Genomic DNA, 27,640 nt, shown 5'->3' with positions numbered 1-27,640 from the left:
ACTGAAAGGATATTTTAATGCAACGATGTATCTTAGCAGAAAGGAGATCGTTGGCGCTTGATCGACATTTATAAGGAGATGGAATACTTCGCTAAAAACATGAATAAGTATGGAATCGGCTCTGTTGTCCCATTGGCGACATGTTTCGCAATGCCGCAAACCAGGTCAAATAATCATGTGATATATAGCGATAAAGCTGAAAATCTTGAGCTTTATCGCTGAAAAAAAACCTCTTGAATTTAGGCAAAACACTGCTATTTTTTTCATTCACTCTAATTTTTTTATTTTTGCCTGCCATGACTGCTACTAAATGAGATTAAGAAATCAGCTTCCATGACCAAGATCATTCCTGCAAGCAGCCATCTTGACGCTGCTGCTCGATGCGGTGGCTTGACGCTACTTTTTCTTTTGAGTCGCTTGCTGGAAATTCAAAATCACATTCAATGGGGTCACGTGATCAGATTTTTCGCTGCAAACGAGCGACGAGAACACTTGAGAACTGTCAATGTCATTGCCCAAAAAATACCTACATAGATTTGTTTAGTTATCTTCTGTATCTGTGTGTGATCTGTGATTATATACTCTTTGTGTGTGTGTGTGTGTGTGTATGTGTGTGTGTGATTCCAATCGGGTATCGGCTGATTACGAGTTTTTTCGAAAGTTATTTTCGCATAAACAAAATTCATCAAAGCTTACAACAATGTTATCAAAAGGCGCCAATACTAGCCTCTGCTGCCACTACTTAATGTTTGTTGTTTTGCGAATGCAGTGTTTTAAACTGGAAAGGATATTTTAACCTGCAACGATGTTCCGAGTACCGGTTCGAGGCAGAATTGTCCACGGCAGATCGTTGGCGCGGTTGAAGTCGTCGAGCAGCTTTATAAGGAGCACTTTTATTGAATACTTCGCTCAAAAACATGGACATAAGCATGTGAAATCGAGCTCTGTTGTCCCATTGTGCGACCCCACTGTGCCCTTCGTCAATGCCGGCATGAACCAGGTAAATAATACATGTGATATAAATAAAATAGGCATGCATTTCTTGATTTGTTTTATGATTGTTTGTGACAGTAGGTGATCTCGGTATTAGGGTCAGAGTACAGCAAAAGGGGCCCGATTTTAGGATTTTATTGCTAGTTTTTTTTTTATACTTTAAAGAAAACATTAAAATAAGCATCTTTTACTGATATTTTTTTTTTATAAACTTGACTGTTTAGGAACTAGAGCGATCTGAAGTTGCGAGTTTGGACCTTACCTACGTTTTTTGTTGATAGCAATTTCCGTGACAGCAGGGCTACTACGAAATTCGAGTCTAGCTAGGAGTTTAGTAGTAGCCCTGCAGGCTCGACGAAGCTTCTGTTCTGGGTAGTTATGCCCTCCGGGCAGGATGAGACACTAACCAAACCTAAACCGAGTTTTCTAAGTGTCTGGCTCCTTAGTAATTCTATGGCCGAACTTGCAACTTCAGATCGCTCTAGCTCCTAAACGGTCAAGTTTATAAAAAAATTCTAAGTCCTAAAATCGGGCCCCTTTTGCTATACCCCAACCAGTATTAGTACATACTTAAGATAAGTTCGTTTTGGTTTTAAGGTTTTAGAGTTTTTTGGGACTGTGGTATTTAGACATTAGATTATTTTGAATTTATATTTATATGGTAATATGTGTTTTTGACATTAGTTGTACTGTGCAGATGGAAATCGATCAACATGTTCCCATTTAGATGCAGAGATAGAAAATAAGTACATACATACAAATATAATGTGAAAATAAATATAAATTCTAATAATAAATGGTTTTTGACTGTGCATATTTTGTTAATATTTCACCCTTTATTAGTGCATATTTGTATGCATATTTTGGCTTTTTGATAGTGCATATAATCCAATGCCTAATTATGAGTAAAGTTTGTAGGTAGGAATAATTTATTCACAATCAATATGCGATGGTGAGCAAAAATGAGGCTTTTTAAAATTTTTTTTATATACTTATTTTAGAATCCAACCTTCCAAAGCCATAGGGTGGGGGGTTCACATGGTCAAATCAAGTTATTTTTCTGCATATAAAACATTTAAACTTATTTATTTAACCATCATTAATCAAGATTAATTCTCCTCTTTTAACACAGAAAGATATTAATTTTATTAAAATCAATCACATTAGAAGAATACCTACTGTTATCCCAGACCTGGCCCAGGTCCCCGGGGTAACCCCCCCCCCTCCCCCCCTACTAGATCCGCCCTTACTGGATCCTTGTACTCAACTTTCATCTTTTTCATTCATTCTGGTCATCATTACTGGCCACCTTACACTTAAACTGAAATCTAGTCATCTATAAACAGATTCATTTTTAGTATAAGGTGTTGGTGTACTTGGTGTTAATAACTAGCCATCTTATACTAAAATGAATTCTGGTTATACCTAGTGCCATCCACGAAGACGCGCGATTTTGACAAAATTAGACATTAATGACATTGTAATAAGAACTATGGTATCCAGTTCAAAGGAGTGTTCCTGGGGCTGGTGGAGCCGCCGTGCGCGCGCGCCGTCAACGCGCAGAAGTGCGTGCGCGTCGGCGGCAAGCACAACGACCTGGACGCGGTCGGCACAGACGGACACCACCACACCTTCTTTGAGATGCTCGGCAACTGGTCCTTTGGGGACTACTACAAGGTTAATCAACTCTTGTTCATGCGATAAGGAGAAGATTCGTGTGAGTTTATCTCGGCCTATAAATGTCCCACTGCAAAACATAGGCCTCCTCGCGGAATGAGAGGTCTTAGGCCTTAATCCCCACAGGGGCCAGTCAGGATTAGGAACTTTACAGTATGACTGGACCCAAGTAAGACAGTCAAGTCAAGTTAAGTCAATTTGTATATTGTACATAATCTCTTATATATTGCTAAATTAGCAGAAATAACAACAATCACATCATTGGATGACAATGCAAATGATTTGTTTACATTTTCTTCACTGTAAAGTCAACTATGATAACAAGTTTTGCTATATTTACACTGTGCTTTGAGTGCACATGCCCTTAGCAGGTTGGCAGTATACATGATTCAAATTGGCAAATTGTATTATTACTTGGTTATTACAGGAAATTACTGTGTATTACTTGGTACACATCTATCTTTTCTTCATGTTACGTAACGCGAAATGACAGACAGTTTGTATCAAGGTCCCATGGTTTTGTTATCCATAAACTTTACAAAATAATGTAGAATTATTTACAACAAGGTCAGATGGCCAGTTTTTTAATGGACGAGATGGACGGATGACCTGCTTAAAGCCGCAGGCTCACAACGGATACCGGCCCCTTCAAACTGTAGCAACAGATGGTCTATGTGGGCAGCCTATGTCCTATGGCTGATGATGATGATGAATTATAATAATAAGTACGATCGATGACATTCCTACAAATCCAAAACAAAACAGTCATGAATGCGGCACACGCTTGCTTGCTGGCATTGCCCTTATGATATCAATGTTTTCAGAAAGATGCCTGTAAAATGGCGTGGGAGCTGCTGCTGGGTCCGTACGGCTTCAAAGCTGAGAATCTGGTGGTCACGTACTTTTCTGGGGACGCCGTCATCGGCCTCCAGGAGGACCGGGAGTGCAGGGACATTTGGAAAGATATTGGGTATACTACTTGAGCTATAGTTTGCGTTTTGCGATTGGAGACGTTTGCGTTTTGCGAGAAATCTAACTAGAAATTTAATGTAATTATTTCCAGTCGTCTTAGCATGAAACAGTAACACACACATTCACAAATGCACGCACACGCACACGCGTACGCACGCACGCACAAGCACGCGCTCACACTCACTTTGATTTGTAGCATTAGTAAGATAAAAGCGCGTCCACACCGCTGCTCAAAATGTATAGTATCACTTCGTCTAAAAAGCAGCTGATCTAAGTAGCACGTGGTCTAAAAAGAAACTGGTCCCTACCTGTTTTTTTTATCAAAAACTTTAAAAAGGTTTGAGTTGCGTTAATGCGCGAAGCGCCTCTCCCACGCAGAATAGGAGTTCCGTCGACTTTGCATCAAAGAATGCTACTTAGACCAGTTGGTACTTAGACCAACTGCTAATTGACCACTATTGACCAGCTGGTCACTATTTCGTTCCGTCTCCGACTGGAAAGGTGCAGTGCAGGATTCATTGATGTTACTGTTTCAATTGTTGCAGAGTACAGTCCAGTAGGATAAAGGGTCTCGGCGCGTCAGACAATTTCTGGGAGATGGGGGCCACGGGTCCCTGTGGGCCGTGCACGGAGATACACTATGTGAACCCTGATGGGAGCCTCACCGAGATATGGAACATCGTCTTCATACAGTGCAACAGGTAAGTCTCTTGCTGGAATTTAAAGGTCTACCCATTACACCGTAATAGCAACGTGTGAGGCAAATAGTAGATTGTACAACAAGAGCATAAAATGAGTCATTTTACCCGAGGCATTCATATAGCCACCCGAGCCGGTATGGCGGGGGTGGATACACACGTCGAGGGGAAAATAGGTTTATAAATAACGGGCATTTTGTGTCTTTTTCTAATTAAAGCTATAAGAAGGAAAAGTCAGTTACAGATAAGTATGCATTTACCTACTCTCTCGCTCTCTCTCCCTGCGCTCCTCCACCTTCTATGAACGTAGTTGTATTGTAAAGCCCCATTTAGACTATGCGAAAACTGTGTGTGTGTTTTTTAGGAATATATATATTTTTAATTTAGATAGCTTTTTATGTTATTTATTTTCGTACCATTAAATCACTGTAAATTCTTAAAAAAACATTTTTTACAATTTTTTTTTATAAGCTGTTATATTTTGCATAGAGGAATTAACCAATAGATTGAAAATGTTTTATTTGAATTGGATTGCCTATATTACGACTTGTATCAGTTTATTCCTCTATGATATTTGGTAGGATCAAATGTCTCATAGCTAAACGTCGCCGGTTTTTAATCGTAACACACACACCACAGCACCTCGGCGCAGAACCCGAAGCCCTTGTCAAAGAAAAACTGGCATGCGTGCACACAGCTCTCGTCGTCGCAGGGGTCGTCGTTGTATTTCTTTGCGTTCTTGGCCGAGAACTCGTCCTTCTTGGCCACGAACTGCCGCCCGATGGGCTTGGCCGGGCTCAGGGCGTATATTAGCGAGCGAAGCAAGGTGCTTGTTGACACTGGAATCAAATTAGGGTAAATCTACTAGTTGTTGCCATAGCGAAGCGTGCACAATATAGAATATGCAAGCTTTTTTTTTGTTCGAATATATCTTCATTGTTTAATAACACGAGTAGTAAAAGATTTTTTAAATTGTCCATTAGACAAAGAGATCCGTCATTGCAGACTTTGACGCCATAATTCTACGATGCCCATAGAAAGTTCATAGTAAATTTAATTTTTCTAGTAAGACATTGCATGCAAACTTCAATTATTTTTCTTATTTCTCAATGATGATTTTTACGTCTATTTTATTTTCCGTTTTTCGATTGAGTTAAATTATTCAAGAGAAAAATTGTATTTCTTGCATATTTCCTATTATTTAAAACGTCCTACCGGCTTTAGAAATACAGTTGTATATGCACGCTTTGTTGTGTCAGATATTGGGGCTGGTGACTGTACAAATAATATTCATGATACTTTACTTGACACCTGGAAGGGACCTATTGAGGCCAACTGTTGTTGAATCATCGCGTGGAACTGGTCGTTCCGGAGGTTTTCCGGAAATTGATGGCTTATTGCTGTGAAATAAATATTTTAATTACTCTTCATTTCATAATTGCATTCAATAAAAAGCAAGTGTTCACTTAACCCCTAACCAGAACACTTCACTTTATTGTAATCAAATTTGTATTGTAAGCAGCAGTAAATAAAGTTTACTTTTAAATACATGACATGACATGACACAGAGGAACTTATAGAATAGATTTAATTTTTTCTGCGTTTGGAAAAAGGAAAATAATCTTGACCTGTTGCTACAAATCAGGATTGTTTACCTTCTTTCCAATGCTGGCAAAAAAAACATTTAGTAACCAAAAGTTTCAGAGATAAGAAGCGGCCACACCACTGCTTAAAAAACGGTGACGGCACGGAATAGCAGTGACGCATCGTATGCGCACCGTTTTTATCGCATGCCGTCCATACCGCTTAAATAAAATACGCAGACGGTGCGGAATCGCAGTGACGTGCCGTAAACGTCAGAACTTTTGGTAGAGCAGGGTTTCTCAAACTTATGGCTCCACGTACCCCTGTTAAAGTTTTCAGACGACAGCGAACCCCTACCTCCCCCCCCCCCCAAAGAAGGTAATAAACTAGTTTTATTTCCAATCATCATGATATATAATGTATATTATTTTAAATAATTTATTGAATCAGGCGTTACTTTGCGGAGTCCATATCAATGAACTAAAATAATTTCCTTGCTCACCGCGACCTTACGATAGCTAAGCTTATGCAAATATGCGTATTAATAATTTGTGGGTAGTTTGTTTTGTTTCATAAAACGTATGTGGGTACTTGGGGAGTTACAGTGACAAGTTAAAACGGTGGTTGTGGTTCGTTAGTCTAACAACTGGTAGCATGGTGTACGGTTGTGTCACTCTGAAGATGACTCTGTTTGAGTTCGAAACGCGTCAGTGTAGTGTGGTGGTGTGATGGATGGGTTTGTGTGATTTGTGTGTGTTCTTACAGTGTGGAGGTGGAGAACTGCATGAACACGCATATTTTGCATAAGCTTAGCTATCGTAAAGCAAGGAAATTATTTTAGTTCATTTATATTATTTATATCAATAAAGATAAGAAATATAGGTAAGAATCGTCTTGGCAACGAAGAAAATACAAACTGAAACAAATAACAAACAAATTAGTAACAAATTTGGAGTTGAAATAAAAAATACAAAAAGACTCCAAAAACCAATCTTAATCATCTTGCCAGCCTTGCAGCCACCATCACGTAAACCTTGTCGCGAACCCCCTACCGTCGAAAAGCGAACCCCTAGGGGTTCGCGTACCCCACTTTGAGAAACCTTGTGGTAGAGAGCACGCGGTAAAGTTCTGACGTTTACGGCACGTCACTGCGATTCCGTACCGATTGCCTATTTTAAGCAGCGATGTGGAAAGCCCGCAAAAAAAAAGGTGCGCATACGCGTCACTACGATTCCGTACCGTCACCGTTTTTTAAGCAGCGGTGTGGCCGCTCCTTTAGAAGATGAGCCCGACCTAATTACCACTGTATGCCCGTAAATTCCTCTATGCCCATTGGTGTTTATTTCGTTTCCTTACATATTGGCCAGTCTTGTGATGGGACTGCTGTAAAAGCATTAATCCCGAAGCATAATGCCAGCGATATTAAAGCTACTTGAAGATACGCCATGATTATTTTACAGCACTGTCTACTATTGAGTATATTCTAACGTCTACTAGGTACCTAGTTTGGTGTATCGTATTGATTTTGAAATCATTTCGTGTGTGTAATTGGTATTTATCTTTCGTGACGCGAGTTGTGTCTTAAATTAATTAGGTATTCGGGTACAATCGAGCGTTTGGACTGCTCGTGTAAAACCCATTCAGCAACACTCATTTTGTAAATTATCTACATACTAGCTTTTTCCCGCGGCTTCGCCCGCGTGTGATTCGGTTATCGCGCGCTGCTCCCTCGGGAACTGTGCATTTTTCCGGGACAAAAAGTAGCCTATGTCACTCTCTGGCCCATAAACTATCTCTATGACAAAAATCACGTTGATCCGTCTCTCCGTTTCGACGTGAAAGACGGACAAACATACAAACACACATACTTATGCATTTATAATATACTCAGCGGCACAAAATTTGGCCTATAAATTACCTATTTCTGCATACATTTGAGGGGCAGGTTTTTTGCCGCTCAGTATATTAGTATGGAAGTATGGATACTTACTTACATACCTACGACATCGTTGATATCTAATACCACAGATAAAGTACACTTTTTTTTTCATTTAAAATGTATATGTCCACTTTGTAACTTATTACCTACCGTACAGTAGAAACATACAGTATCTTCGTTTTCCTGAATATTTATGAGAAAGAAAAAGAAACCGATCTTTTGTTTCGACTTTCGAATCCTAATTGAGGCCAGGGATCGTTTTTGGTGTTTCATTTATTTGACAATAAAAAATTACAGCATTATTACAGTTAAAAAATCCAATGCGCTGTACAATTCAAATTACGGGTGTACACAAAAAAAGACATAAGAAAGCAAGAAAAAGACATACAAAAAAAGTTATTAGGGATTTTTGAAGGTCGTCAGCGTCGCTACCCTAAAACGACGGAACACCACCCTCCGGCCAGAAGTCGGCGCGCAGGAACATCTGCTGATGCTTGGCAGGCTCTCAAGTTGTTAGCGCTTTGAGACTCGAGCTGGAGGATGGACAGCTAGGCTCTATGTAACCGGCTTTGTGCCGCCTCGCAGACGTGCTCGAACGCCTTCTCCGCTTATGATTGATTTTTTGGAGCCTTTTTGTATTTTTTATTTCAACTCCAAATTTGTTACTTTACGTGTATCCCGTGAAACCCTATCGTATCTTAAGTAGCATAGTAGAAATAAGCAACCTGAGATATGTATGCATAGGAAAAATTCGTGTCTAGATTCCTGTCCAGCAGTGGCGTAGGGGTTATAGCACGCAGCACGGAATGCTGAGGACCTGGGTTCGATTCCCAGTGCTGGTCTCTTTTTCTGGTTTTTCTGTGCATCCATGTCTCAGTTTGTATTTACGATGTGCCTTCTCCGCTGTTTTTCTTGTCCAACCGATACTGGTAGATGTGGCTGACCCTTGCCTGGTGTTGATGGAGCTGCCTTGTTGCAGGGAAGCGGACGGGTCTGTGACGGCGCTCCGGAGGCAGCACGTGGACACCGGCGCGGGGCTGGAGCGGGTCGCGGCGCTGCTGCAGGACGCCCGCTCCAACTACGACACCGACCTGTTCCGGCCCATCATCGGGGCCATCGAGAGGGTCAGTCGCATTTAATAATAATAATAAATATCATAGGACAACACTAGAGGCGCTAGTGTAGCGTGAGGTCTCCGAAATGTCAAATCTCATAGTTTTTGGGTGAGCTTTAGGTTTATTTATAATTAGAATAATTTTGTGAATACTTTGCAATATCTGAAATTAATTATAGCAAATATGCGTTCCGGGGCAGTGAATGTCTGTGTTTTGAGACAGTTTTGTCTTTCGGAAACCTTTGTCCTCCCTTTTTTCCGAACAAAACGGGGACTATGCAACACTGGCATGCTCGATATTTTTATGGTACGGTTTGAAGGTGTATTAAATATGATTTTAATCTAAACTTTGTTATCACGCCCGTAATAACAGACTTTGAAAGCCATACTTAAAAACCTCACGCAACAGTGCGCCATCTAGTGAGACAAAAAACGATAGCCCTCATTGGCGCTATTGACCTAGTCCCAAACTAAGCAAAACTTGTACTTTGGATACTAGGCAACGGATAAACAAACTTATACCTTACGTTCTTGTTATTTAATAGGCCGTTTTTTTTTTATTTGCTGGCAAACGGCTAATTGAAATTTTATATTCCTCTATTCTTTGATACTGTACAGTTTTTGCCCAAAATGAACATTAAGCATTGTGTTGGATGATGTTGGCGGTAGAACAGCAGCGGCGCGGCGTACGGGGGCCAGTGGGGCGCGGGCGCGGCGCGGGACGGCGCCTACCGCCGCCTGGCGGACCACGCGCGCATGCTGGCCGTCTGTCTGGCCGACGGAGTGTTCCCTGCCACCAGGTAACTGGTACTAGTAGTTACTCCGATAGACCATTGACACTAGCGTGCGACTGACGAGACGAGGCGCGGGATAAGACCCGAGAAGAATGTGTGTGAGGTGTTGCGAATATTCGCACCCACACCCGTAATCGCAACCCAATTTTATTCAAATTCGTCCAATCATTTTAGCGTGAATGACAAACAACCATTCCCATGATATATGAGCTATGTTATTGTAAAGTCTCATCAAAATCTACTGTAAGTAATTTTAAAAGAGTAACAAACAAATCATCCATGCAGACGCACATCCATACAAAGTTACGCGTTTAAAATACTATATGTACTTACCTATAGCGGGATAGTGTGATTGGTTGCACCTTTATAGAACTATCTTTTCCTTCCAATCACACCACAGTTCTCTTCGTCCACATATCTTAACAACATTCGTTTCCACATTCCAGCCTGAACCTCAAGCAGATAATGCGCAAATCGTTCAAAATCTCCACAGACGTGTTCCACAATCCTCAGCTACTCCGCATACTCTATGACGAAGTGGCTGCCAGCCTGGGTCCCACGTACCCTGAGCTGCTGGTCAAGGAAAAAGCCGTCAAGTTAATCCTGGAACAGGAAGAGAACGCGTATGCCCGCATGAGGGCCGGGTTGGGGAAGAAATGGAAGGAACTGTTGGCGAGGTTCCCGGAGGTGGAGGCGATGGCTGATGTGGAGATGTCTGGGTTCGCGTTGGGGTACAAGGAGTTCAAAGAGGTTTGTAATAGATTTGTATCTCTCTGATAATTTCCTGTTCTCTTATCTGATTATTATCTACGATGGCGTTTCATGACTATTTTGTTCGACTAAGGGACATTCCACGCGACGTTTTTTTGCGCTCGTTTGTATCGATGCAAACGCAAGTCAAACGCTCAGCAACGCAAGGAAGCCGGCATGTTTTAACTTTACACACGATCCTTGCATTTGTATCGATACAAACGTCATGTTTTTCGAACGCAAGAGTTTGTATCGCGTCTGTCACATAACATAACAGAAACTTAACAAAGACTGGTGAAATAGACCCTAAAATTAAATTCGTTTTAAAGCCTATTTTGTTTAGGTCAAATCTAGATACTTGAAAGTCACACACATATAGTGCAAGAAGATAAATTTTAATGTAAAAAAAATGTATAAAAATATGTTTTATAACAAAAAAATATTCATGAATTTACTCATTATTGATGCTAGATATTTTTCTAGGCTTCGTAAAAGACCAAATGAGGTAGGTAATTTTATGTTCATCGAAGCATTTTTTAAATACTTGACATTTCCAAATCCGCTTTCAGATAATGGCCAAGCAAAGCACACCGGTTATACCAGGGGAACTAGTCTTCAAACTATACGACACCCACGGCTTCCAAGAGGACGTCATCGAGAGGATAGCCGCCTTGAACAACGTGGCCATCGACAAGGAGGGCTTCTGGAAACTTCTCGCGCACCACAAATCTAGACATAAGACCGCCATCAAAGAACAAACACAGAACAAAGCACAAATGTTCCACAAAACCATAGACGAACTACTCAAAAACAACATCACCTCAACCAACGACACACACAAATACAAATACACAATCGTCAACAACAAAGTTGAGTTCGAACCGTTGAAAACGGAAATAGTAGCCATTTTAAACGATGAAGGCGAGTGGTTAGACTTTTTAGAACCAATTGTGAATCAAACTTATTACGTAGTAACAAAAGACACTAATTTCTATTGCGAAGAAGGTGGACAGGTAGCGGATAGCGGTGTTATTAGAGTGAGTGATAGTGCCTTATTAAAAGTAGATAGTGTTTTTAAAATTCGCGATTTCGTGTTCCATAAAGGTTGTTTCACACTAACAGACGATAGCGAATACATGAAGTGTAAAAGTGACGTTTTGTTGGAAATTGATGGTGAGAAAAGACTTAGTGTTATGAGGAATCACACGGCGGTGCATTTGTTGAACGCGGCGATGCGCAAAGTGCTGCCGAACAGTGTGGTGTGCCAGGTGGGGTCGAGTGTGACGGAACAGGGGCTGTCCCTGACTTTGTCGGTTTACGGAGAGAAGCTGTCGCACGATGTCGTCTTGAAAGCGCAGGAGTTGATACGGTGAGTTATTGTTTTGTGTCTAATTGGAGTGCGTAAACATGTGCATTATAATTACTAAACAAAAAGAGAGAATAATTTACAAAGATAGGCAAACAGTCTAAATGGCATGCGGTATAAACAAAAACAATACTACCCAAAAAATGATAAATAAATAGAAAATTATACAATATATCATAATTCATACGCAAGTTACGTTAAAGTTACGTTAAGTAGTGTAAACAATATAAAACATGACACAAAACTCTGTGTAACTTTCTATTAAGAAAAGCCTACTATACTATAAATGATTTTTTAACTGAATGAGAATAATGCAAACTTTGCTTCTATATGCAGCACAACGAAAATTTGTATGCCTTGCGGCATAACAGTGATACTTCAAATAGAATTTAAGACACAAAGGTCTTAACTGTACTATGTCATACCTGAACAAATAAATATCATTTAAATATCACATGAAAGTCGCTCGATGCTGGTTTCCAGTGTCAAATCTGGTCATGTGACACATAGTGATAAAGCTGAAAATGTTGAGCTTTATCGCTGGAAAAAAAACTTCTTCAATTTCGGCAAAAACACTGTAATTTTTTTTTTCATTCACTTCAATATGTTTTATTTGTACCACTGCCACGACTGTCACTAAATGAGATTAAAAAATGAGCTTCCAAGACCAAGGTCATTCCTGCAAGCAGCCATCTTAACGCTGCTGCTCGACGCGGCGACTTGACGCTACTTTTTTGAGTCGCGGGAAATTCAAAATCATGTTCAAAATGGGGTCACGCAGATTTATCGCTGCAAACGAGCGACGAGCAGTCGCATGTGGCCGCACCAAAAACGCACACAGCCTTGCCTCGAGTGTCAGTACCAAGCCACTATATGTGATGTTCACAATGAGGGCTATCGTTTTTTGTCTCACTAGATGGCGCACTGTTGCGTGAGGTTTTTAAGTATGGCTTTCAAAGTCTGTTATTACAGGCGTGAAAACACAGTTTAGATTAAAATCATATTTAATACACCTTAAAACCGTACCATAAAAATATCGAGCATGCCACAGTGTTGCATAGTCCCCGTTTTGTTCGGAAAAAAGGGAGGACAAAGGTTTCCGAAAGACAAAACTGTCTCAAAACATAGACATTTATTGCCCCGGAACGCATATTAGCGATAATTAATTTCAGATATTGCAAAATATTCACAAAATTATTCTAATTATAAATAAACCCGCGTAGCTCACCCAAAAACTACGAGATTTGACATTTCGGAGACCTCACGCTACACTAGCGCCTCTAGTGGCGAATTCATACGCGATAGCCCTCATTACATGCATATATATTTTTTTACATGTTTTTCGACAGTGAATCAATCCAGGCCAACTCTCCCGTGGAGACCCGCGTAATAGACAGTTTGCAGCTGGACGAGTCGGTGTTGACCGTGCCCGGGGAGTCCTACCCCGAGACGGGGCTGCGGCTCGTACAAGTCGGCGCGCCACTGCCTTCCAAGTAAGGGCGTTTTATTTAACACATAGCAGTGTTTGAGGTGCTAGAATATTCACACTTGAGTCGATAGTCGTACTTTGACCAGCGTGTTTTTAATTTTTAAACTGTGTATTGTAATTTTATAAATAGAGTGACAAAAGAGCAAGCGATGTCAACTGAAATTTTATGTGATTCCCATGAATTACTTTGATTTCTGCAAAAAAATATATGTAGAAAGTATATCCATCAAAAAGCGAGTGTACCATTTCTAGCAAGGCCGGCAACGCATCAGCAATTCTGATGGTGCTGCGAATGTCTATGGGCGACGATAATCACTTAGCAACAGGTGAACCGTCTGCTCGTTTGTCTGCCATTTATTACGTAAAAAAAACCTACTAATATTTATATACAAACTCTTTATTGTGCAAAAGAAACTTAGTGCAAATTAATGTCATTGTGTAATTAATTTAGTGGCCTACCTGACTACGAAGCTGTATGACTGTTTGTTCTCGGTCTTGGACTATGGTATGTATCTATCTACCGTTGCTTAGTACCCATGCTTTGCTAGCTTAGGGATAGAATTGGTGTGAATTGTATATTAGTACAAAGGCGGACTTGTCCCTTTAAGGGATCTCTACTAGTCAACCTTTGAGTAGATGAGAGGAGCAATTAGTTAGGGACCGACAAAGAGTGTCGCCGTAAGACTAGCAGCCGTAGCTTTGGTTAGATCCGGAATAGTTAATTGGTTCTAAATAGACCGCTGTGTATCGTCAGGGAGCTGTGTTGCGGCACGCACGTGCCTTCCGTGGCGCACGTGGGCGAGTTGTGCGTGACGACGGTCAAGGCGGCCGCCGGACACACGCCCGCGCTTCACGCCATCACCGGGCCCCGCGCCTCAGAGGTCAGTCACAGCGCATACAAAATCAATACGTTTATTATGCAAGTGGGTCTATCAACTTTTTAACCACCAACTCAAATGTGAAATTTAAAAAAAATACGCGGATATTAGTGTTGCCAGTTGTAATTTTCGTAGTCTAGCAGTCGATGTTTGGCATAAAGGTGCGTTCAGGAACTTAACCCCTTTTTTTAATCTGTGAGCAGTCTAATGTTCTGTAGACATTTGGCAACAATATGCATTGAAGGGCTAGGATGTTGAACCCTGCCTTGGTGTATCCAGGCCCGCGAGCTGTTCTGCCGCGCGCACCAGCTGTACAAAGTGGTGGACCTGCTGGAAGACGACCGCCGCAAGGACGAGGTGGCCACCATCAAGACGCAGCTGGCGTCGCTCTGCGCGGCCGCCGGCGCCGGCGCCGCCTACGGAGAGTACGCGCGCTCTCTGGAAGTGCTGGATAAAGTGCAGAAGCGCGCGTCGACCAACAATGATTTGGCTCTACAGTGAGTATGGCCCCCTTCCTCCCGTGGGGGCCGTGGGACCGGCTGGGGAATAATACCAGAAGATGGGCAACAGCGTCTTCTAGCTAGACAAACTTTACATCGCCTATACTATACCCGCTTGCCAAGCGTGGCGAGTATTGAAAACCGCCGCCCTCATGATTAAAAGCGTTTATACATGCTGAGCTGGCATCGTTGCATTTTTGTTAGTTTTTCGCAATTATTCCAAAAAAAATATGAAAATTAAAAATGTGGTCTTAGATATACTTTTATTTTCTTTAAAAACGAACATATCACGCATATTAAATATATTGACCCGGATAACTCACCTCTTAAATCGAGTTTAGCCCGACATGTTTCAGGGTAATCCGTAAAAAAAATGCAACGTTGCCATGCCAGCTCAGCAGGTACAAACGCTCTTAAAGTATATGATGATGAATTAACTGAAATAATTACTTTGCTCACCCGCGAGTCGCAACCTTATGATAGACGTAGCTATTTTATGCAAGAAATGTGTGTTCATGCAGTTCGTCCACCTCCACACTGTTAGAACACACATAAATCACACAAACCTATCTATAACCACCAATAATAATAATATAATTTGTGTGTGTTCTTACACTGTGGAGGCGGAGGAACTGCATGAACACACATTTCTTGCGTAAACGTAGCTATCATAAGGTCGCGGGTGAGCAAAGTAATTGTTTTACTTCATTGATATGGACCTCCGCAAAGTAACGCCTGATTCAATAAATTAATATACCATCAGCCAAATATGTGGTCTACCACCCTAAAGTTGATAATCGTTTGCATGTCATAAAACAATAATGCCAATAGACGTGTCTGTCAACTTGAAAGTTCGACTTTAGCGACATTCATTTGATAGGAACTTGTTTAAAAATTGATGGACCACTTCTTTGGCTGATGGTACCCAGGCCCCGAGTTCCCAGCAGCCCTTTAGTCCCGACTACAGTAGCGGTCGCGGTAATAGCGAGGCAAGGGGTGCTAATTTTTTTTTTTATTGTTAGAGAGAGACAAACGCCCGGCTACCAATATAAACCAATGAGATGCGACGGATGACCTGGTTAAAGACGCGTGTTCCAAAAGCAACTGGACGTCTATGGGGGAGGCTTAAGTCGAACAGTGGGCGTCCCACGCCTAATATGATGATGATGATTGATTAATTTAATAATTCCAGCGCAATAGCCGAGGAGGAGATCCGCGACGCGACGCTGGAGGCCACAAAGGAGGGGCGGCGCTTCGTGGTGCACTTCCTGCGGTGCTCCTACATCATGCCGAGTGAAGCCGTCACCCGCGCGCTGAGGGTCCCGCATCCCGTCGCGCCCACGCTGCTGCTCGGGTGCGCCGGTGGCGTTATAGGGGCCGCCGCCACTGTGCCTAGGGTAATATTGTCAAACCTAGATTATAAATATTGTAATACCATTGAGCACATAAATAAAAATACTTATTTCAGTATAAAGAAGTTCTAAAGCTTGGGAAAAAAAGAAAAATGTAATTATGTATACAATACAATTATATGTTTAATAAGTATATAAGTACGTACGTACAACGATTTGATAACATAAAAAGTATGTGGAATAATGAGAGGTTTGTCAAATATCTATGCCTCTTACTTCCTATCAAGTGAATGTGTCGCTATATTAGAACTTTCAAGTTGACAGACACGCCTTATCGTCATTATTGTTTTATATAACATACTCGTACAGTCAGCAGCAGAAGCAGTTACGGTGTTCAAGATCTACAGTCGTCTCTAATGCCAAAAGTATTAAGAATGTGTTTAGATCATTTTGAGCACCACAACTACTCTACTTCTGCTGCTGGCTGTACAAACGATAGTCAACTTTAGGGTAAACCACGTATTTGGCCGATGGTATGTTGACAAAGTCGTTCCCTCCAGGAGCTGGTGACCCGTTCGTTCACGGCGCAGCACTGGCTGCGCTGCATCCTGCCGGTGTTCGAGGCGGAGCCTGCGGCCGCGCCCGGCCCGCCCGGCACCACGCCCGACACCTACGCCGAGATGATTGCCACTAAGGTACTGCATACCTACTAACACTGCCACTGCCACTGCCACTGAGGTATTGCATACCATTCTACCTATTATTGCCACTGAGATACTGCATACTTATTACCGCCTCTGGCCTACCTTCCTACCTACTACTGGCACTGAGCTATTACATATCTACTACTACTACTACTGCCACTGAGGTATTCCCTATCTACTACTGTTGCTCAGACATTGCCTGAATGATGGTAGATTTATGTTTCTTATATGATTTCGGTTTTGCCACAATATGAGTAAACTAAACGGTAGAGCGCTAAAATTAAAATTTAAATAAAATTTCACTTTTTGTGTGCATAATATAATCATATTTTGAACATAAACATCCGGGTCAATATATTTAATAATCATATTTATTCTTAATAAAACAAAGCGTAAGCTCAAACCAAACACGTATTTTTTAAATTATGTGGTCATTTTAGTATTTTTTTTAAATGGTCAATTATGTTATTATTTTATGATACAAGGCTACTAATGATGCATCATCTACATTCCCCAGGTGAGCCTGATCACATGCGAGCAAATGGTCCAGGACGCGATGCGCGCCGCCATCAAGTTCGCACACGCGCATACCAAGGACGACCACCACAGCCCGGGCGCCGTCGACCGCTCCGACGGCCGCGGTCGCCGCCAGAACTGACCACCGGTAGCACACTCACTAGCACCGATATCTGACACAGCAAAGCGTGCATGATCTGATACGACTCTATCGCAAGGGCCATGGACCATGGTACATACATACCTGATAATACGGTATTTGACAATTTTGTTTTATTTCATAAAAAGGTTGACAATGCATGTTATCGATTAGAAAAACCATTTTTAAGCTATATTTAAATATAAGAGTTATAAAGGTTTGAAATTCAACATTAGAAAGAGAAAGACTTACTTGCATGTGAAGTCACAGTCTATATATCTGTATTTTTATAATAATATACAGGAATGGCAAATTCAACAGTTGTCAAATACCGTACTTTGCACGCTCCGCTGTGGCAGATATTAATATTAATGCAAGTGACTGTACTAACCACCAGAGTAATAATCCAGCCTTTCAGAATGGCTGTAGTTCCCGCGCATGCCAAGTGCGGATTAGGTACTGCACACACGCCAGGCGCTGTCGCATCTCAGGATTGTCACGAGTCCGTTTTGAGAAGTCGCAGTCTAGCGACTGCTCTAGCGATTGCGAATGTTCTAGTGATTTTGTTGATTTACGGCAAGAAAGTAATGTTCATGTTTAAAGTTAACCTGTTCTAATTCTGGCCTGCAGCAAAACCTTTTTCAGAATAAATGTCGTGATACTTCTTTAACAAATAAAGCGATTGCAATGTTGTCACAGGTTCAAAATTTAAACGGGTACGTTCCCTTTGTTCTAAAAAACTGAAATTTACAATTGTTGGTACGATTTTGAACTGTTCCAAGGTATGTAAAACTACTCGGGAATTAAATTCTTCGGTGATTCTCGCTGGCAACATTTTTGTAATATTTTTTAAATGAGCTTTAAGGCGCTCTGTAATTATTTATGCATCACAAATGGAAATGGATGCTTTAAGCCGAGTTTAGACTTGCAAGAAAAATCGTGCAAGTTGTATTACATTGCGAGGCCGTAAAGCCAACGAGTTTGTAGTGGTCAATCGAGCGCCGCAATGTAATGCAACTTGCACGATTTTTCTTGCAAGTCTAAACTCGGCTTTACACTTGAAATTATGTAACTTATCTATATGTATAAGGCTGATAAATAAGTAATCTGGTTTGTGAATGTTTGATTAGCACGTATAGTTATGAAATAACTCGTGCAGCTTTGAAATTGATGAATCGAATTCAGTACTAGTCTTCCTTTGTTATTTTTAATTATTTTTTCGTCAAATAATAATTATTTTCGTCATAATAAATGTGGTTTTATTTTACTGTACCGTGTGTATAAAAGTGAAGTGACGATTATAAATCTCGCTCAAGTGTTGCCACACAATATTAGTAACGTAGTTATTTGAATTGCCGTGCCTTTTGTTATTATCTAAATTTGATGGCCAAAGATACTCTGACGTTCTTACCGTCACGGCGGAACTAGATTTTAAGTGTGTTTTATAAATGGTCACACTGAAAATCATTACCGAGTGTGGCTTTTTTTAAAGCTTTTCAGCACCTAATATAGAGGTGCGCGTTTTTTTCTATAGTTATTGTTGTTTTTTTAACTCAACTCATTTGTGCGGAATGAGGGTTTTCAAATGAACAAAATATCGCTCGATGGCGCCATTGGCGACAGTTCCGTTTGAAGTTAGTCCTGCTTGAGATTGGCTTATTTTATCGTAGACCAAATGTATATCTATTCTGATAGTTAAAATATAGCTCCATCGATACTTTGGCTTTATAAACCAATCCCAAACATGATAAATGTCTAACGGAATCAGCGATACTAACACCATCTGACGATATTCTGGCAGAAAACTCTCATTTGACGAAAAGAAAAATCTCTTACTAGTCAGCCAATAAAGAGTAGAAATTAAATGGGTGCGCCACTTTCCTCGTAACTGTCCCATTTTCAATGTAAAATGCTTTCACATGGCAACTCTTGTTTTCTATTTGGTGTTAGCGGTAAAAGTTAATAATATTATTTATTTATTCAGACTAACTAACAAAAAAAAATATTTCTAATTATTAACCCTGGTCCACGACAGTTTTAGGGGATAACGTCAAAGAAAATACTTAATTATTTTTAATAGTTTTTATTAAATCTTACTAAAATACATATGTACAGTCTTTTAGGTTTTAGATCCTTTTGGATCGTACGCAATCCATAATATAACAGTCTGGGGTGGCCAACCCAATCGATCGCGGCTTGGTCATGAAAACACACCAAATACGTCACATCTACATAACACTGATTCATGAAATGAAACATCTTTGTGAATAACACTGATTGTTCATTTTAGACCGCACTGTCTAGTTAGGAATCGAAGGAGAAAAGTAGATCTAGGCCATGCTAGTCTATGAGATTTTCATAAAGTATCTCCCAGGCTAGTGGTTATCCATGTACTGTAGTTCTGAGAGCAGCAGGATAGTGTTTGGTAAAGGCCTCGGTTGGGGCGAGAGGATGGTGAGCGTCTGTCTCTCCATGTCTACGGCAGTCCTGTGAAAATAAGGGTAATTTAGTAAAGAATGTCATACTCCCCAGTGGTATCACAACAGTTAACGCTGTGTAAAATGCTGGTTCTCAACATACATACGTATAAACATCATGAAATGTAAATTGTCAGTGTGCACCAAAATGCACATGATTCAAGACTACCTTTTTGTATTTATTTTATAGTAGAATCTTTTGAACTACAAGGTAACAACGAGGTTTGAAACATGAACTTATTTAAATTTTGACAATTTAAGGGTTAAACTTGATTGACTCATTTAAAAAAAATAGTTATATGAAAAAATATTAAAATTAATATCTTATAATTCACTTTTCTATACATAAAAAATATATATATAAAAAGCATTGGATTTTTTAGACAATCCTAATTGCAAATTTTTGCCTTGCAAAAATGCCCAAGTTTATTGCGGCGCATTTGCAGCCTACGCTTCTGCGTAATAGCTTTGATATCCAGAACGGGCACTCACACAGTGACGAGCCCGGCCAGGTTGGAGGCGAGCACGTCGTCGTCGGGCCCGGCGGCGAGCGTCACGGCCAGCAGCCGGTGCGCGAGCGCGGCCGACGGCTGCACCGCCACCAGCTTCGTCAGCGCGTCCTCCGCGCGCATGCCCAGAGGCATGCACGAGTCCGGCAGGGAGGGCGCGCCCACCTGGACATAACGCTTCATGGTTAGGCTGCGTTTCCACGGGTTATTTTTACCAGTGGTAACAGCTGGGATTTTTTTTCCCAGTAGTTACCACCAATGAAGACCAGCGCCGTTCGCAAGACCGGCAGATTGCTGATTTGGGACCATTTCGTGGCATACATAAAACTATATTTATCTTTATTTTATTTTTATCCATTGTTCTTATGTTTGTCACGAATACATTTTCTTTCTTTCTTTCTTTCTTTCTTTCAATTACTTTAGTGGTAACAGATAGGAAAAATATTCGCGATAAGATAAAAAAAACTCCATAAATATTGAACAGAATAGAACCTTATTTAATATGTTGACAACAAACTGCTGAAAATTAAAATGAATGTGGTGGTAACTAATTGGATTTTTTCCCCATCTCATACCCACTAAAGAAATTGGTGGTAACTACTGAAAAAAAAAAACCAGTTGTAACCACCAATTAGTTCAGTGGTAACGGATGGGAATTTTTATATCAAATAGGTGGTAACAGGTGGGAATAACCCGTTTACACCAAATATATGCGAGGATGTGTGGCGAGGAATATTTTTTTCGTGAACCAATAGAAACGCTTCATTTACCTAGCCACGCACAGCACCGCTCTGGTGGAAACCGCTGAGCGGAGCGAGGCGAGGTAAATTAAGCGTTCCTATTGGTTTATGAAAAACACATCCCTCGCACATCTCCGGTTGAAACACAGCCTTATTACGGGAAAGGTAGAAATTGCATAATGTCTGAAAATAAAGCTAATTTAGTGGTTTAATAATTTCCAAGTAACTATACACGTTTGTTTAAAAATACTTCTGTACCATCGCGAACCGTGATTTTTTATACGAGCCACTCGCCACAGTTCATAATTTAGCATATACATAATCATAGTAAATATTGTCATACAATCAAATTACGAACAGTGGCAAGTGGCTCAACGGTCCCGGTTCGGAACTGTACCCATTTTGCGATACATAAATACTTCCATTCACCCATTCAATCCAAATCCAGCCGCGCCAGCTTCAACCAAACATATAGCTTACCTTGTAAATCTTAAGGTCGCTGAATTTGACGTCGAACGAGTGCGGGTAGTACGGCGTGCGTTTCCCGTAGAAGTACTCGCGGATACGGGCGTCCCGCACCTCCGCCCGCGCCGCGGTCGACCGCTCTACCACCTGACAACCAAAACATACCGCGTTTATGTAATGATCGTACATTCGATTTAAATATACCTACTTTAGGATTTAGAATGAATCAAATATAGGTTGTCATTCAGGATGACGCGTGCCGTGGTTCTTATTACAATGTAATTAATGTCTAATTTTGACAAAATCGCGCGTCTTCGTGGACGGCACTAGGTATAAATGTGCCTGTCCGTTTTTGAAGTCAATATCTTCGAACTCTCGGAGAAATATGTTCGATATGTCAATTGTGTTTGTTTCTACATTTTACATTTTTGTACAATGATAATGTTTACATACATGTTATAGATTAATTTAGGCGTTACTTTACGGAGGTCCATATCAATGAACTAATTTACTGCTTTTTGGCGGAGAAACAAAGTAAATTAGTGTAGTTCGTTCTAATATTGAATTCTATGTTATAGTTATTTCATTCTCTAGCCATATATAAGTACGAGTATATCATATTAATCAATGCTCCGTCTTTCCTTATAGAGTACACTGCTAATGCTATCTTTTACACATAGTGATTCTATTCTATTTGGCATTTGTCACTCGAAAATATACTATGTCTGATACCACAAAAGTTTTCTAAACATCAGCTTTTTTTAATAAATGATAATGATAAAATAACTTACCCCGCCGCTCTTTGGTAAGTAAACTACTTTGACGAACTTGGGCATGTCCCTCTTGAGTTCGTTGTAAAGCCTCTCGTTGTCCAGAACTAATATCACATCCACCTGGAAACATACAACACTGTTAGCATACTGAACACGCTTAGAGATATAATATAATGAGAAAAATCGTGATTGCTTGTCAACACCCCAGATCAAGCCCTTGGATTTAGAAAGCTGAAATTGTGCGAGACACCCTTTATGATGAAGACAAGGAATAAAACAGCATTTGCGAAAACTCCTTAAATAAGAAGTGAACGAAGTTGTGGGCGCGAACTATTGTCATATAAATGAGTGTGCCTCATCTTTAAACTTGGTCTGATGCGCACAAATATATAATACAGATTGCTATGATTCAGATCACCTACGGAAATAGTCGGTTGCGAGCCGCCATCGGGTCACCAAAATAAAATACTAGGTTGCAGCATTGTCTCATCATTGACTATCTAATTCAATTTGTCATACTCGTTCATGATCAAAGAGATGAACTGTGTGTTTTTTTATTTACCACCATGGGGTAACATTAAAACAACCGGGGCCAGGGCATAATAATAATAACGTTTGACAAAATTGACTTGGGGGCTGCTTCACCACCCATTGATTAATTTTAATTGACAGATAAATGTGATACCATCGAACAGAGACAGCATCACATTTATCCGTCAAATAAATTTAATCAATGGATGGTGAAACAGGGGGTTAGACTAATATTTATTCAAGTCACCAGCATCATTTGATTATGTACAGTTATAGAAATTGAACTGTGTTGGAACTTTTCGCAAAAACGATTCTAATTAATAGTAAGTTATGACTGTAACAGCAACCATTACGAATCGAACGATATACAAACCTCAAAAGCTTGCGCCGCGTGCGTCAGCATTTTGTAGCCAGCATGTTTGATCCAGCCACACGTGTTGATTATGACACCAGATGTCGACGCTGGAACCAAAACATAACATAAATAAGATTTTAAAATTAATACACTCATTTATTGAATCAGGTTTTACTATGCGGAGGTCCATATTAATGAAATACAAACAATTACTTTAATGAAATACAAACAATTACTTTTCTCACATGGAATCTCTCTGCTTTGAATCTGTTTCATCTCGGGTTGCAGGTGAGCAAAGTAATTGCTTGGACTTAATTAATACACTGTCAAAATTAATCTGAAATATTTTGGGTTGGCCTGTCTGATGGCCCCTAATGTTTTTCAAGATTTTTTTACTTGTGGTTGACAAATTCTTCCATACGGGGTAAAGAACTGTCTAGGGGACTAAATAAATAAGGATTTCTTCCAGACAGGTGCAGCCATTGGCCATTGGTATGCCGCTAGCAGTGTTTAAATTTAAAAAAATCTTATTGACACAAGAACCAACCTGAATCAGTTTCTTTCTTGTTGTTCTCACACCGCTCAGCCACCACCTCGGCCAGCCTGCTCACTATAGTGTTGTACAGCTCCAAGTTCTCTTCAGGGGACTTGTGTCCAAAATGGTACACCAGGGGAGCCTGCTGGCTGAAACCCTCCTCTATTGACGCCGGCCTCTCCACTAATAGGGCTCCTGAGGAATTGGAATAGTCAGTTAGTTGTATTTTCCCTATTAATTATAAGAAAATAATAAAAATTAAAAATAAAATAATAGCTGCAATTTCATACAGAAAAGTGTAAATACAAGTGTGGTATTTGCAATGATAACATTGTCTATGTTTTGAGTAAGGTTGACTTTGTCCTTGGAATCATCATATAATCAATAATGACCACAATCATATTAATTGACTGAAAAGTTCACTGAAGCAGCAACCACTCAGTTTAAACAGTAAGTTATGGTGACCTTATGGTCTTACCCAGGGTTTCTCAAAGTGGGGTACGCGAACCCCTAGGGATTCGCTATTCGACGGTAGGGGGTTCGCAACAAGGTTTATGTGATGGTGGCTGCAAGACTGGCAAGATGATTAAGATCGGTTGGTCTTTTTGTATTTTTTATTTCAACTCCAAATTTGTTACTCTTTGGTTTGTTATTTGTTGTTGTTTGTTTCAGTTTGTATTTTCGTTGGCAAGATGATTCTTACCTAAGTATATTTTTTACCTTTTATTGAAATAAATAATATACATTATATTATGATGATGATTGAAATAAAATAAACTTAGTTTCTTCAACAGCCAATTTTATTACTATCTTTGGGGGGGGGGAGGTAGGGGTTCGCTGTCGTCTAGAAACTAACAGGGGAACGTGGAGCCATAAGTTTGAGAAACCCTGGTCTAACCCTTCAAAACCATTGTACAGTCGAACAAATTTAATCATGGATGACCCAGGCTGGAACAAATGTCATGTTGACATCTCATACTTTTGTCAAGGATATCATAGTGAAATTGATTGTTAAAAGGTTCCACTCTGGGTCATGATTCAATTTGTTTGAACATACATTTCATAAACTGATGTGGCTGTGATTAACTAGTGATGTTTCTGTTCCAATACTACTGTTGTCTGTGGGTTTTGAAGGGAAACATAGTTCCTATCTCAAATCTCCTTATACCGCTTACCTATTGTTCCAGGTACACTAATTTGGCCCTGTCCAACATCCAGGTCCACATAAATAGGCCTTCGACCCATTCTGACGGCATAATTGAGCAGTATCCTGGTCAGTGTGGACTTGCCCACATCGCCAGGCCCAACTATCATAGTGACTGGACCTCGGGTGTTTTCTTGCTCCGCTGCAACTCTTTGTTGCTCTAATGCTGCGTGGACATTGAGATAGACCACCTGAAAAAGATGTTGGATAAAAGGCTGTGCCACTAAAGATGTGTAATGATGCGCAATGAAAACAATCCATTAATTAGATTACAGTCAAAATCGTTTACAATGACATAGAACAGACAGCAATATTTGGTTGCACCATTAGTCGATATAACCAATGTCATTTTGATACATAAGATTGTGTTGGGACTATTTTCTTCATACTACAATGTATTTCATTTTCCCAGCTTCACTTAGCAATACTATTTTAATTCATTTATAATTCAAAAAAGCACTGTAAAAGAGTTTATATTTTTATGATTTTCTCAATGCATATTCTGCATTTGTGTATTGATACTAACTTTCTTGACGATGGTTTAAATGGCATAGAACACAGAATTAAAAGCATGCTGAAGTATTTAAATATTGACAACTGTCCGAGGTAGGTACTATAATTTCTCCAATCTGTAAGAAACCACCCTGTCTCTAAGCATTGTTTTGTTGCACAACATGTACCTATGCAACCAATTTAGTTGAGTATACACAATACAAACCTGTCTTATTTGTTCACATTATAAAATGCCTTCACAGTTAATAAATGAACCTGTGTTTCTACTGCGCGAGACACACAAAGTAATATTACACTTAAATTCTCATTGCTGGATAGCATGTTATAAGATTGAGTGATTATTAAAAAATATTTACCATTGGAGTTTCCTTGGCCACGTAGCTGACTTCGGTCCGGCCGCGCAGCTCCACCGTGCAGCCGTGCCACGTGAAAACCGCCACCTTGGCCCCCGTATGGAACTCATAGGGCTTCCCTTTTACGAGCTCCGTCCCAAACAGTTCCGCATAACCACTTTTAACCTACAAATTAAACCAGGAAATATTAGGTTAGACCGAATAACAATTTAGTCCTGCTCGTATCGAATTTAAGGAGTATCTTCCAATATGTTACCTCTAAAACAACTTTCTCGTTCTTGGATTCAACTTCGAATCGGAGCTCCGAATCTGGATCAAGTTTAAATTCTTGTAGTTGAACTTCAGTCATTGTGAAATGGGAGTCGATTTTAAAAATATGTTTTAAGACCAAACCTACTACGATGTAAGCGTACTACTGTTAAATAAATGTATAATAAAAACAACACAAGCCAAAGCAAACACGACACACCACACCACGAGCCAATTAGCACAGAACTACAAAAAAAACTTGTCAAACGTGACATGAACCACAGATAATATATACCACAGACAAAGAAAATCATGAGGCGTTTTATGGTCTCGCTTAAACAAAATATATTAATAAAATGGAACTAAAACTAGTCTAAAAGTGTCCATACATGCAAGCTATAAGCTAAATTAAAATGTATTTTTTTTTAATATAGAAAAAGAAAATAATAATAAATAAAACGTAGAATAGGCCTGCAGGGCTACTACGAAACTCGAAGTTCGTATCGTACCATCCCTCTCGCTCTCGTATTAAATAGTACAAGTGTCAGAGGGACTGCACGACACGAACTTCGAGTTTTGAGTTTCGTAGTAGCCCTGCTGAGAAATAGGGGGTCTACTATGACAATCAAAATTCGTAGCCTATCGTCCCTCTCACTCTCGTATTGAATAACATAAGCGTCAGCGAGACGGCAAGAGACGAAGTTCGAATTTTGCACTTCGTTCGTAGTATAGGGCCAGCAGGGCTACTATGAAACTCTTAACTCGAAGTTCGTGTCGTGCGGTCTCTCTGATCTTACACTATTTAATACGAGAGCGAGTAGTAGCCCTGCAGGCGAATGGCGTGTGTCCGAAGAACGCCTCTTCGACCGAAATAAAACGTTTTGTTATGGTTACCACAAAAAACCAAGAATAGAATATTTATTTATAATTTTGACTTTGAACAAACATACGAGCGGACTGAGCTAAATACAAAAGAAGAAGCTGTTTTTTTATTAACATGTATGAGTAACATTGAATCCCTAAAAACAATCGTTAGTCTTTTCAGATTGCAACATGGTTTTCATAAACCAAACGCTCACAACGACATTCGTTATTCAAAATAATAATGTTTTGTTGGAGTTTTGGTTGGATTTCTTGGTTATGGCTCAGCCCGATCTACTGTTTTTAAAATGGAGAGTTCCTTTATTGATTATCGTGATAAAACTAGAGCCGAAAGCGATTCCGATACAGAAATTATCGATGATAGTATCGACGAATCTTTTATTTTGACGACGAAGACTCCTTTGAAAAAGAACCACACGGTGATTCCAGATTCTGAGGAATCATTAGTTGATGGTAAGCTTTTTGTAATTATAAGTTTTGACTTACATTTAGGTGAGTGCACTGTGTCTTTTTTCGTAGGATAACATCACATCACATCACATGAATCTTGACCATGTTTGAAATAATTTACCTAGAGCTACTAACAAAA

The 27,640-nt window shown here is 40.1% G+C and overlaps 4 protein-coding genes across 4 annotated transcripts in view; 2 read left to right on the top strand and 2 right to left on the bottom strand.

The window, feature by feature from the left end:
- The first annotated feature begins 763 nt into the window (after nucleotides 1-763).
- On the top strand, nucleotides 764-18,717 carry AlaRS-m (alanine--tRNA ligase, mitochondrial). Its single transcript, XM_074094060.1, has 14 exons — nucleotides 764-1,000; nucleotides 2,497-2,670; nucleotides 3,495-3,640; nucleotides 4,188-4,343; nucleotides 8,843-8,987; nucleotides 9,647-9,777; nucleotides 10,218-10,521; nucleotides 11,091-11,890; nucleotides 13,237-13,380; nucleotides 14,131-14,257; nucleotides 14,534-14,751; nucleotides 15,947-16,151; nucleotides 16,667-16,801; nucleotides 17,328-18,717. The coding sequence occupies exons 1-14, from the start codon at nucleotides 806-808 to the stop codon at nucleotides 17,466-17,468; spliced, it is 3,021 nt and encodes a 1,006-aa protein (XP_073950161.1). The 5' UTR covers nucleotides 764-805; the 3' UTR covers nucleotides 17,469-18,717.
- Nucleotides 4,742-7,431, bottom strand: LOC141432479 (uncharacterized). The gene is made up of 3 exons (XM_074094061.1): nucleotides 7,281-7,431; nucleotides 5,645-5,740; nucleotides 4,742-5,179 (listed from the first exon to the last, which is right to left on the bottom strand). Exons 1-3 carry the CDS (start codon nucleotides 7,369-7,371, stop codon nucleotides 4,956-4,958), a joined length of 411 nt encoding a protein of 136 aa, XP_073950162.1. The 5' UTR covers nucleotides 7,372-7,431; the 3' UTR covers nucleotides 4,742-4,955.
- An 815-nt stretch (nucleotides 18,718-19,532) lies between the features above and the next one.
- Nucleotides 19,533-26,421, bottom strand: cbc (protein CLP1 homolog). Its single transcript, XM_074094059.1, has 9 exons — nucleotides 26,177-26,421; nucleotides 25,924-26,085; nucleotides 25,026-25,245; nucleotides 23,863-24,045; nucleotides 23,334-23,422; nucleotides 22,448-22,549; nucleotides 21,672-21,803; nucleotides 20,435-20,616; nucleotides 19,533-19,952 (listed from the first exon to the last, which is right to left on the bottom strand). Exons 1-9 carry the CDS (start codon nucleotides 26,267-26,269, stop codon nucleotides 19,841-19,843), a joined length of 1,275 nt encoding a protein of 424 aa, XP_073950160.1. The 5' UTR covers nucleotides 26,270-26,421; the 3' UTR covers nucleotides 19,533-19,840.
- A 695-nt stretch (nucleotides 26,422-27,116) lies between these two features.
- LOC141432476 (transcription termination factor 2-like) overlaps nucleotides 27,117-27,640 on the top strand; it is a gene marked incomplete in the record, with an annotated part of 75,071 nt that continues 74,547 nt past the window's right edge. The window contains 1 exon segment of the mRNA XM_074094058.1: nucleotides 27,117-27,504. Coding sequence (XP_073950159.1) covers nucleotides 27,339-27,504 — 166 coding nt within the window.

This window comes from Choristoneura fumiferana, chromosome 11 (genome assembly GCF_025370935.1).
Source record: "Choristoneura fumiferana chromosome 11, NRCan_CFum_1, whole genome shotgun sequence".
Classification (NCBI taxonomy): domain Eukaryota; kingdom Metazoa; phylum Arthropoda; class Insecta; order Lepidoptera; family Tortricidae; genus Choristoneura; species Choristoneura fumiferana.
Note: the sequence above shows the minus strand (reverse complement) of the source record. Positions and strands in the feature narration are given on the sequence as shown.

What these genes read in the sequence shown, in the direction of transcription:
- AlaRS-m (XM_074094060.1), top strand. Translation starts at nt 806, where the DNA reads ATGTTCCGAGTACCGGTTCGAGGCAGAATTGTCCACGGCAGATCGTTG. An exon ending in GTCTTCATACAGTGCAACAG is followed by an intron (nt 4,344 to 8,842) that starts GTAAGTCTCTTG and finishes GCCTTGTTGCAG; the next exon opens with GGAAGCGGACGGGTCTGTGA. An exon ending in AACAATGATTTGGCTCTACA is followed by an intron (nt 14,752 to 15,946) that starts GTGAGTATGGCC and finishes TAATAATTCCAG; the next exon opens with CGCAATAGCCGAGGAGGAGA.
- LOC141432479 (XM_074094061.1), bottom strand. Translation starts at nt 7,371, where the DNA reads ATGGCGTATCTTCAAGTAGCTTTAATATCGCTGGCATTATGCTTCGGG. An exon ending in ATCACAAGACTGGCCAATAT is followed by an intron (nt 5,741 to 7,280) that starts GTAAGGAAACGA and finishes TTTATTTCACAG; the next exon opens with CAATAAGCCATCAATTTCCG. An exon ending in AGGTCCCTTCCAGGTGTCAA is followed by an intron (nt 5,180 to 5,644) that starts GTAAAGTATCAT and finishes ATTTGATTCCAG; the next exon opens with TGTCAACAAGCACCTTGCTT.
- cbc (XM_074094059.1), bottom strand. Translation starts at nt 26,269, where the DNA reads ATGACTGAAGTTCAACTACAAGAATTTAAACTTGATCCAGATTCGGAG. An exon ending in TGGCCAAGGAAACTCCAATG is followed by an intron (nt 25,246 to 25,923) that starts GTAAATATTTTT and finishes CATCTTTTTCAG; the next exon opens with GTGGTCTATCTCAATGTCCA. An exon ending in TAGTGTACCTGGAACAATAG is followed by an intron (nt 24,046 to 25,025) that starts GTAAGCGGTATA and finishes CCAATTCCTCAG; the next exon opens with GAGCCCTATTAGTGGAGAGG.